Source organism: Hoplias malabaricus, chromosome 5 (assembly GCF_029633855.1).
Source record: "Hoplias malabaricus isolate fHopMal1 chromosome 5, fHopMal1.hap1, whole genome shotgun sequence".
Classification (NCBI taxonomy): Eukaryota; Metazoa; Chordata; class Actinopteri; order Characiformes; family Erythrinidae; genus Hoplias; species Hoplias malabaricus.
Window position 1 is genome coordinate 51,978,722 of NC_089804.1, and position 11,750 is coordinate 51,990,471.

Consider the following 11,750-nt stretch of genomic DNA (forward strand, 5'->3'; position numbering starts at 1 on the left):
GTGTGTTCTCCCTGTGTTTGCGTGGGTTTCCTCCGGGTGACTGTCTGTGAGGAGTGTGGTGTGTTTTCCCTGTGTCTGCGTGGGTTTCCTCAGGGTGACTGTCTGTGAGGAGTGTGGTGTGTTCTCCCTGTGTCTGCGTGGGTTTCCTCCGGGTGACTGTCTGTGAGGAGTTTGGTGTGTTCTCCCTGTGTCTGCGTGGGTTTCCTCCGGGTGACTGTCGTGAGGAGTGTGGTGTGTTCTTCCTGTGTCTGCGTGGTTTTCCTCCAGGTGACTGTCTGTGAGGAGTGTGGTGTGTTTTCCCTGTGTCTGCGTGGGTTTCCTCCGGGTGACTATCTGTGAGGAGTGTGGTGTGTTCTCCCTGTGTCTGTGTGGGTTTCCTCTGGGTGACTGTCTGTGAGGAATGTGATGTGTTCTCCCTGTGTCTGCGTGGGTTTCCTCAGAGTGCTCTGGTTTCCTCCCACAGTCCAAAAACACATGTTGGTAGGTGGATTGGCGACTCAAAAGTGTCCGTAGGTGTGAGTGAGTGTGTGCGGACTGGCGCTCCCTCCAGGGTGTATTCCCGCCTTGCGCCCAATTCCAGGTAGGCTCTGGATCCACGGCGACGGGTTACAGATAATGAATGAATGACTACAATAAGCATATAAATATATTTAAATTGTATTAGATGCGTGACATAAATTACATAAATAATATACTATATATAACTTCTTCAATATAACTTTCATATGATTTCAATTATATATCAGAATTGATTTAGTCCAAATCAGTGGTAATTAAAGTACTCTTTTTCTTTTCACAAGGGAATTATTCACCATAGTGCAGTACATACATAGAGTGAGGGTTCTTTTTTTAGGGAATGGGACTTATCTTCCTTTTCTTTTTTTCAGTTCTGGATCATTTCTTCTCTTTATTTCAGGAGCCTGCACGCCCTATTCATCAAGATCAAATTCAGGTCACTTAAAGTATGTTGCGAAGAGATGGGCTGTTTAGATAAGATGATTACAGCAGAAAACATGCCTGACTTGTTAAACTGACTAGTCAGGCCTCTAAATCACTCCTCCAGGTTCCAGATGATATTAATGACCTGAATCAGAATTAACGGCGGATTGTGTCTGACCCATTTATACTGACACCGCTGTTTTCCTATTGTTCTGGAAATAAGTGTGAGCTCAGATTCTCTCTTTGATGTTTACACATTAAGGGTGACTTGGTGTGTGTTTACACAAGCAGATCGAGTTTTAAACCAGGCATTGAAGGCTGATGGTGGGAGGGTGGGGTTTGTGTGTGTGTGTTGGGGGGTGTTATTAATCCTTCCTAAAGCAGAGCATAGAAATCTGGAAGTCATGTAAGCAAACAAATCATTTTTTTTTTTTAAATGTACTGAGGCCCAAAAATAAAAGCACACGTGGAGACGTGGAGAAACACAGCGGAAGTGACTGGAGAGACTGAGGATCTGGAAGGGCTGAGTGTGTTTGCTTAGTCTGCTGGCCAAACTTGTGTCAATACTTGTGTCATCTGTTTGTTTATGCCCCAGACCGTATTTACAGATCGGACCCAGACAGAGAGGCGAACAACTTTTATTGTGTGTCCAAATTGGAACCAAGATGTGGACAAACAAGAGAGCATTCCTGGCCAACATGCTGCTCTTACACCCCCCACATACTTCCCCTCACTGTAACCCTAACTCCGCACACACATTGTTCTGGGATCTGGGGGAGCAAGGTGAAATCTTGGTCAAAGGGAGAAAGAAATGGCTGCTTTTTGAACAAGGGGGGTGTGGAAATTACTGGAATTATTTTTTTAGCCAAACCCAAACAAGCAACTCAAAATGAACTGTGCTGGCAGGTCCGTTGTGTTTTTCTATGTGGCACGAATAGCACTGACGGCTTTGGGTTTCCAAGCATGTGGCTAGTGCGTGTTATCTGCCGAAGCCCATGTTTTCATCCTCGCAGGCCAGGGACATGACACTCAAGCATTTAAGCAGAAACATCTGTTAGACTTTATTAAGCCCAGCGCTGAAAATTGATGAAGTTTATATTTGGCAAAACATCATGCCTGCAGTTCAGCAACCCAAAGAATTCAGTTTTGCAACGGTGTGGTCTGAATATTGCCCTTATTGTTTAAAATGAAACTAAGCGCTTGGGAAACACTTGATTTATGAACAAATTACTACATTTACTGGAATGCACTGTGTACCAGGCCTTCCAGGGGTTGTTAGATATGATTCTCAAGGAAAGTGAGGATGCGTGTTTCTATCAAAATGACAAGGAAACCCAAAAATGTAGAAGATATCTTCATCCATGTCACTGTTTCCAGCCAACAGACCTGAGCACAGTGTGTGACCAGTGCGGTGTCTGAAAACTGCTGACAGAGCCCCCTAGCGCCCGAGGCAGCTCATTACTATCCACATGTGTTCATTTAAAGCAGAAACTTGTAAAAATGTAAAACTTTAAACGAGTCCCTCTCCCCAGGTGTTCCTGAGAGGGGGGGTCAGACAATGACTCTGTCTGATACAGCAGATGGTGTTAGTCTGAGTCATGACTGAGCTGAATGTTGGCTCAGTAAATCACTTGTTGTTATTGCTCTAAAATAAACTATTTTCCTTTTGGCTTAGTGAGGCATGTGATTTATTGAGTGCCAGTAAAACACCTGTCTCATGGCCACCCCTGTCCCCGTTCTATGGGTTTTGGTGTAATCTGTTTTTGTAAATAGTCATTTTTGGATTTTTATTCATTGTGATATCAGTTATTTTTTGTTGTTGCTAAAATACGTCTGAACCCTGTAAACATTTAGCCGTTGATTCAACGTTGAAATAACGTAATGACTGCCGTCTAATCAACGTTGTATTAAGGTTGAAAATGAAAGTTGAAAAGACGTCCAAACACAGACATTGAAAAGACGACTATTAGACGTATTTTGGACGTCCATTGACGTTATTAATTGGTCCCGAAATAAATTACTTGTATAAAACGCATTTTGGACGTCCACTGACGTTATCGATTGGTCACCACTTAACTAACTTATTAAGATGGAATTTGGACGTCCATTGACGTTTAAAATATGTCCTTGACGGACAGACTGCTTTTAGACCTATTTTGAACGTCCAGGGACGTTCCTTGTTTACTGGGAAGGCAGTGCTGTTTAACACCTACATGAGTCTGTCATGACAACTGACATAAACAGATACAGGCATTCAATAAACTGAATCCAAGACTTAATCCAACAAACGTTTGTTGTAACTCCGTTTTTTTTATCAGTTGTCATGAAAGGTAGGCGCTAACTGCATAGACAGCTGTTTAAGTAGACAGCGTTCTAACGGTCGTCTGTCTTACTGAGGCAGATTATAGACCGTTTTTTTTGTTTGCAAACAGAAATGACGTGGCTTGTGGGCGGGGCTTAATTGGTGGCAGAAAGTCACAGTGAACACAGCTGTGTCAAGTGTAGGAAAGAGGGAATAAGGCTAATCCGGATGCTTTCTCCATTTATTTTATTAGCTTACGAGTAAAAGAGAGGTCGTCCTGTACTAATAAGCTAACCCTTAGGAATGGGGTGAGGTTTCCTGACTCGTACTCACTCTCGTAAGTGGGTCAAGGAACAAACTAAATGGCCAAAGTTACACTGTCCGGACATCTTCATATAGCTTGTGGAAAACCCCAGCGTGTATACAAAAGAAACACTCAAGGCAGAATATCTCTCGATACTATGTCCATGGCATTGAATGCCAAGATTTGATGGTTGCTTTTTGGGTTTTTATGGACCGACGTACTGCCTATGGTATTTAACATTATGAAATAGCTGAGAATGCCAGCTTTGTGGTTGCTGCTTTAACTAATTTGTTGTTATTAAGTACATCATTTATTTTGCTGTGTAATAAACAGTGGTGAATGTGTGAGTTTGTGTTGCCCTGTGAAGGACTGGCGCCCCCTCCAGGGTGTATTCCTGCCCTGCGCCCAATGACTCCAGGTAGGCTCTGGACCCACCGTGACCCTGAACTGGATAAGCGCTTACAGATACTGAATGAATAAACAGTGGTGAAAAACATTGCTTGATATGAAATTTGACCCTGCAGAGGAGAATTTTGGATGCTTTCATCAGTCCAGTCTGTCCGTTTAATAGCTTGTAACCATAAACATCTGCCTTTTGCCTCAAAGGGTGTCTTCAATGATGACATTCTATAAAAATGGAGATAATTTGCTTTTCCATTCTGGTTATGGCATCCAACAGCACAACACCACATATTTTTTCCCTATTTTGCGTATCTCGCCCGCTTCACTGCACTTATGCTGTTCTTTTGCCACCACGATGCTCGCGCAGCTGCCAGTGACGTTTTCGTGACGTCCATTCCAAATTGTTCTATTGAGACGCGTTCGTTAAAGAGCAGTTGTGTCACGCTTGTTCCCGCCCACCACATGCAACCGTGTTTTTTTTTTTTTCTTTTTTTTTTTTATTACCTCAGTGGCTAGCATCTCATTTGCTCTGGGAGTAGAGCAAAATGAAGTTGTTCTTGCGTTCCATCGTGGTATTGCCTTTGCGGCTAAGTAAGTGTTCGATGCTGCCTTAAAATTCAGCCAAATGAAGTATCTAAGAATTGGGACAGCCTACCTGCTGCACCACTGTGCTGCCCCTACTTGATTCATTCATTCATTCATTATCTGTAAGCGCTTATTCAGTTCAGGGTCGGGGTGGGTCCAGAGCCTACATGGAATCATTGGGTGCAAGGTGGGAATACACCCTGGAGGGGGCGCCAGTCCTTCACAGGGCAACACACACACACACCTACGGACACTTTTGAGTGGCCAATCCACCTACCAGCGTTTGTTTTTGGACTGTGGGAGGAAACCCACGCAGACACTGGGAGAACACACCAACTCCTCACAGACAGTCACCCGGAGCGGGAAACGAAACCACAACCTCCAGGTCCCTGGAGCTGTGTGACTGCGACACTACCTGCTGCACCACCATGCCGCCCCTCCTATTTGATTAAGTTCAGTTAAATTCCATGCCATTCTTTTGTCTTTTAGGCACCAAACACAAAACCATTCTGGAGGCTCGAAGTGGGCTGGGCCCCATTAAGGCGTACCCCCGTCTGGGCCCGAAGCCCAGTGGAGAGCAGGGAGCTGGGGCCACAGACCCCAACACTCAGGAACGCACCTTCCACTGTGAGATCTGCAATGTGCGGGTCAACTCAGAACTGCAGCTCAAACAGGTGAGAAAATAGAATTCACCAAACTGAATAATAACTTAGAATATGAATAATATTCTACAAGTACAAAAGTAAGCAAATTAAAAGGGAAAAGTTTGTCTTTATGTGTTTAATTTGTGTGGAAGTGATGTCTGATAGATGTCTGAAGAGAGCAACACTTTTATTTTATGAAATTTCATTTTGCAATTTGTTTCTCTGTAGATAACACACTTCTCTGTAATTTAGCCTTTTTTTAATGAAGCTTCCACACAGTGAAGAATGATTAGACTGTGAATCCCAGGTGCATTAGAACAATCAATCTTTTCACAGTTATCATGCTGACGGCCTCTGTGGGTGTTTTGTGTGTGTGTGTGTGCAGCACATATCAAGTCGAAGGCACCGGGACGGAGTGGCAGGAAAGCCCAATCCACTCCTGAGCCGACACAAAAAGCACAGGGGAGCAGACCTCACGGTGAGCTCTCATCTGTAGAAGATCATCAGAGATCAGTATACTGGATTGTTCTTAAAGCTATAGCTTGGTGAAAACAAAGTCACTGTCCAAAGCGTCCAGGCCAAGAGAACTTGCACAGATTAAATAGGACGATTACTGTGACAAGATGCCTCTGTCCAATAAACATATTAAAGTCTACTAAGTGATTAGTAGGCAGTATTCTGGGTAATTATTAGTAAACACTGTTTAACTGTAAGTTTAATTGCGCACTTAACTGTCAGACAGTGTATATATTATTTAGTGGCTAGTGTTGATTTTCCCTGAAAGTGAAGACAAGGCGTCAGTGCTCAGTTTATTGATGGATCAGTATCGACTCAATCAGTTTTTTCTATGTCCTTCCTCCAGGATCTCACCAAAGCTCTGGGCGCTGGTCTTCTGCCCAGTCCTCTAGCCGTCGCTGCGGCGATGGCTGCCGCAGCATCCTCCAATCCACTGGCCCTCCGCGCCACAGCCCCCGCCCCACACCCGCATCATCACCTCCTGCAGGCTACGCCCCTCAGTCACGCCATCCTGAGACCCGCCCCTGGGCCCATCCGCACCTCACATGGGCCAATCCTATTCTCCCCCTACTGACATGCCCTCTCCACCCACAGCCAATCAGGAGCAGCACCTCCAAAAGCACACTGTGAAGAAACCCAGAAAAAAATAAAGAAATAATAATAAATAACAATAATAATAATAAAAAACCACAGAGTTAACTCATCCACCTAGTACTCAATTCTAAAAAAAAAACAAGCTAGAGTGAGAGGAAAATAGAGAAGGGAAAAGAAGACTTTGTGAGTTCTGTCGCCTCTTCTGTTCCCTTACCATGCTCCCTCCACCTTTGGAGGGAACTGAGTGACTGGAAAACCAATGAGAGTATGGTGAACGGAAAATAGTGCGTACTTCTGTCCTTCCCTTCTCTTCACTCATACACTGTGAGACAGGAACTGAGGATTTATGTAAGTTTATACAGACATTAGCATACACATACATAAAGACTACTGCTAAATGTTTGCGTATGTGCTGGGGGCCACAAGTACATGTAGGAACCCCCACCCAATTTATTTTGGCTCTGTGTGTCCTCAGCCCTATGCACCTTGAAGAAAATAATACATAAAAATAAAAACCTCTGTTAGTAGAATAGCTGCTTCAAGTGGTTTCTGCTTTAATTAGCTCATGCCCTATGAAGCTCTGGCCTCTGGGATATTGTTAGCATGTAGCATCTTTCCAGTGTGGAGACGTTGCTTTGGCATAGTGCACTTATTTCCATCCTTGAGACGCACACACAGTGTCCAACTGGACCAAGGCAGGATGCAGGAGAAGAAAGCAGAGGATCAAATGAGAAGGATCCGAGTTCTTATGGATGGTGGGAACATCTAAGAGCATGAAGTTCTTACAGAAAAAGACTACAGGTACAAAAAATAATAATAATAAATAAGTAAATAAAGGTGATCCCAGTCAATATCTCTCTCCAGAGGTGGAAGGAAGTTACACAGAGAAGATTCTCCAGATCTCTATTACCCATCACTCTATGCTCTGTGAGCTGATGGTCTGTTGGATGGCTGAAATCAACCCTGCACATCTACCTTTATAGTTCCCAAAGGAAGACCAGTAGATATCTATTTATTCTATCGTGTAGTGTAGTGTAGCCCAGGACTTTCAAACTGGTTGATATCAGTAGCAACACATAACTGAAATATGTTATTTAGAAGAGGGCGCAGCTGTCAGTAGACTCACAGTGGCAATGGAACGGGTGGTGGGTTTCTGTGAGAGACAGACAACACAAGCACATGCTCTGACTCTCACAGCCCCTCTGGCCATGAGTGTGAAACAATTATGCAACATCCACCACCACCACCAAAAAAAAAATTAAAAAATAGGCCAGCAATATGAACCCAGCTCTTTCTCCACCATCTGCAAACTCCACCTTCAGCCCCACCAACAGGTCAACCCGAGCTGGAGGGGAGAAAGGGGGAGAATACAGCAGAACCAGAGAAGGTTACAAGGTCACCAATGGACAAGGACTAGACCGTGCAATCTCCTGCTCTTTGGTCTGAACTTCTTGTCTTGAATCTAAAGCCATGCAATGCATATAATTTTTATTCTTTTACTATGATGGATTTAATGTTATTGTCTTTTCATTTTGAGTCATTTTCATAGAACACTGTTTTGTTGATTACATAGTGATGTGAAGATTCTGAGGACAACAATAACAACAACAACAACAAAAAAAAAGACAAAAAAATATTTTTCTATGGAGCTAGAAGACCTGCACGAGGGAGGGAACTGGAGGGTGGGTGATGTGGCCTACTCACTGTAGATGATAACGTAGCTGGGCAAACTGAAGCATGGACATTAATGAAAACAAGTGGCCCAATGTGTTGGATGCATTTCTCACAAAGTACTGCTGGAGATACACAATGCCCTTCCATTGACAAGCAATGCGCTAACATGTCTTACTGTGTGTTTGGATATTGCAATGCAATAAGTAATTGAAATTACGTGACTTGTTCTAGATGAGTGTATACCAAATGTACAAGGTTCTGTAGAAATGGCGGCGTGTGCCTGCAAACGGGCCTCGGCCCTCGTCCTCGGAGGTGTTCGCCTTGGGGAGTGGCAGCGGGAAAAGTTGGAGGAGGAGGGGGCTGCGAGGGGCAGTGACAGACCCTTCATATTAAAGGGCCTTATGAATCTCTGATTTAAGGTGGAGCAAGAATAATATATATTCAGCCATACCCACTGCATATGTAGCTTAGTTTTAAGGTTTGTTGCTTTTTTTGTGTGTTTTGCGTGGACAGCAGGTTTAGTATAGTCATGATATTACTACCATTACTCAACGTTAACAGAGGTTAACATCCACCATTGTGCTTTGATTGAAACTGACCTATATTTGGAGATGTATTTTATTTTTTATTATTATTATTATTATTATTATTTGTTTTTTCTCATTAGTTAGTGAAGCACTAGCCAGGGTGCTATAGTTCTTGTCAGTGTGTATCTTCTAGTGTTGTGCGTGCATAGAGAGACTCGTCCCAGTGGCCTACAGACCACAGAGGTGCCCTGGAGATCAAAGCAAAGTTTCCTCTAAACGCAGACGTGAGGTCAGCCTCCTGTAACTCTCCGTGTTAGTGGAGAAAGCTGATCCAGGATCTGCAGTTGAAGGAGGTCTGTGTAGTGGGGCACAATAAAGCAGCAGAAATGGAGCTTTAGATGCTTCAGTAAACCCCACACAGTGACAGTGATCCACCTCCTCACACACTTCACAAGCATGATACAGACACATCCGTAAAACTCTGTAAAGAAGACGTTCATCCTGTAAACTCATCCCCCAGAAGCAGTTGTCAGTGTACATAAATGTCTGGAGTTCTTTGGTAGATCCATCCAACCTTTCAGGGCAGGTGTAACGTTAGTGATGAAGTGTGTTTTAGCCGTAGCCTTATTCCACCCTAAGCCTCTCCAGGAGCCGAGAAAAGGGAAAAAAACAAAAAAAAAACAGATCCACGGAGAAGCTTCGGTCAAACCTCGTCTTGCCAATAAAGCTATTTTTTTGAATTTTAATTGTCAGAGGGGCAGAGAGTGATGTATGGCGAAACGTAGCAATATTCAAAACTCATACTGGCTACTCTTGTTTATTGCAATAAGGAGATCAACCAATAAATGCATATGTGAGTAAAATATTCTAGATGTAATTTAAATGAAACACAGAACTTTATGGAAATATTATTGGTATCAACTTGGAGTTACCACAGAAAAAAATTTATGTCTATAAATCAATAAAGAATATTAAACCTCATTCCTTGGATGATCCCTTGCTTTGTTCCTTGTTCAAGAACATCCTGGTTTAAATAATGAATGGGACAGTTATAAATCATGGAAATATGTTTGAATTATCTTCGTTGAACGTTGATGGTTTTTATGGTGGTTGTATTTATTGAGGTCATCCAAAGGTTTGTAAACTAGGGCTGAAAGATTAATCATTTTTATATTGATTCATTTATTTTCTCATTTTAAGGGTTTGACCAATCAGAGGCAGCTAAACACTGTGCTGTGTACACAGCTATAACAACCATAAGTAAACAAATGTCTGGAACTCATTCAGCTCTGAAAATTAAAGCAGGTCTTCTTGAATTTCTTGGTTATAAAAACAGGTCTGCACCTTCATTTCTTAAAATCATTCACAAAACTGGTCAGAAAAATTGGTATTACTCTATATTAACAGCTTACATTATATATACATTCATTCATTCATTATCTGTAACCGCTTATCCAATTCAGGGTGAGTCTAGAGCCTACCTGGAATCATTGGGCGCAAGGCGGGAATACACCCTGGAGGGGGCGCCAGTCACGAGGCAACACAGACACACACCTACGGACACTTTTTGAGTCGCCAATCCACCTGCAACGTGTGTTTTTGGACTGTGGGAGGAAACCGGAGCACCCGGAGGAAACCCACGCGGACACAGGGAGAACACACCAGCTCCTCACAGACAGTCACCGGGAGCGGGAATCGAACGCACAACCTCCAAGTCCCTGGAGCTGTGTGCCGCCCATTATATATACAACAATAATTTATAATACAATATAAACCCCTTTTTCAGAAAATTTGGGACCTCTTTTTAAAATATTAGAAAAACAAAAATTCTCTTTAATTTATTTTCTTTAACATTAACCGACAAAAACACAAAGATATCAGTCATTTCCACTGAAAGATGTTTGTAAACATAAACAAATATAGAATCTGATGCCTGCAACACACTCAAAAGAAATTTAGAACGGGGAAAAATGAGAGTGAACATTTCCATTGTTACACTGTTTTGAAGCATTAAACTAAGAACAGGTGAAATTACAATATTTAAAAAGAGCATTCACCAAAAGTTCAGTCTTTGCCAAAGGTCATGAGAGAATTTTCAAATAGTTCTAACAACTTTTTTTACAAGTGAAGATTTCGAAGAATTCAGGTCTTTTATCATCCACTCTACGAAATATTGTGAAAAAATTCAGGAAATCTGGAGAGATACCAGCCCATGTCGGGCGAGGCTGGGCAACGAGTGTGACCTTTGACCCCTCTAAATGCGCTACATAAGAAACATACACACGACAGTGATAAATATATTGGCTTCTTGTTATTGAAAACTCGCATTTTTCTGCTTAAATACAGCCCCTAAATTGAATGAATAGGTGCTGCTGTTGTTTTTAATTGCAGTTCCTCATATGCCCACTAGAGGAGCGGAAATGATCAAGCTGCGTTACCTTAAGTTCACCACAAGATGGGGCTCTAATACCTGCCACTCAGAAACAGTCGGTGTCCACGAGAACGACCTCTGTGATTTCGTCACAGTTTCCCCCAGTCCTCATGAACTTCAACCTCTTGGGCATTTTAAACCTAATTGCTGGGTGACTGTGCATTATTATGATGTTGACGGCAACTGCTGACCATAACCATGACCGTACTGACCAGATGAGGTTATATTATATACAACTGTTCCCTCAAATGCTTGAAACAAAAATAACATCTCATATCGATTTTTTTTTATTTAAAACTAGAAATAAGTAAATAAAATTAAATATTTAACATAAAATTCGGAAATATTTCCTTCACCATTAATTTTCTCTAACAGGTTTGTGGTGAGTCCTGACTCTGTTTTGGAAACACTGAGCATTAGGAAAAAACACACCCTGGACCAGTCCCTGTGCATCACCAGGAACACACTTTAAATCTGAATTCTGAATTACTGTAAATTTCTTCTTCTTCTTCTTCTTCTTCTTCTTCTTCTTTATTTGTCACAATAAATATATCATATTGAGAAATAATTTAAATTTTATATCTGCAAATTAAAAAGAGAAAAAGGCTTTTTCACTTGTGGACTTGCCTTTGAACTTCACTCTGTAAGCACTATATAAAAGTTCATATATTTATTAAAAATAATTATATAAAGAATGATATTTATAATGATATTTTAAACTTAATTATACCCATATTATATACATTCATACATTATCTGTAAGCGCTTATCCAGTTCTGGGTGAACCCTAACTCTAACCTAGAATCATTGGGTGCAAGGCGGGAATACACCC

At 42.0% G+C, this 11,750-nt stretch overlaps 1 protein-coding gene across 2 annotated transcripts in view; it reads left to right on the top strand.

The window, feature by feature from the left end:
- znf385a (zinc finger protein 385A) overlaps positions 1-9,357 on the top strand; it is a 102,487-nt gene extending 93,130 nt beyond the window's left edge. For both annotated transcript variants that reach the window (XM_066671372.1, XM_066671373.1), the window contains 3 exons: positions 5,022-5,206; positions 5,562-5,654; positions 6,039-9,357. In XM_066671372.1, the coding sequence (XP_066527469.1) occupies positions 5,022-5,206; positions 5,562-5,654; positions 6,039-6,266 (506 nt within the window). In that variant the 3' untranslated portion in view covers positions 6,267-9,357. The remainder of the gene's footprint in view (positions 1-5,021; positions 5,207-5,561; positions 5,655-6,038) is intronic.
- The last annotated feature ends 2,393 nt before the right edge of the window (positions 9,358-11,750 follow it).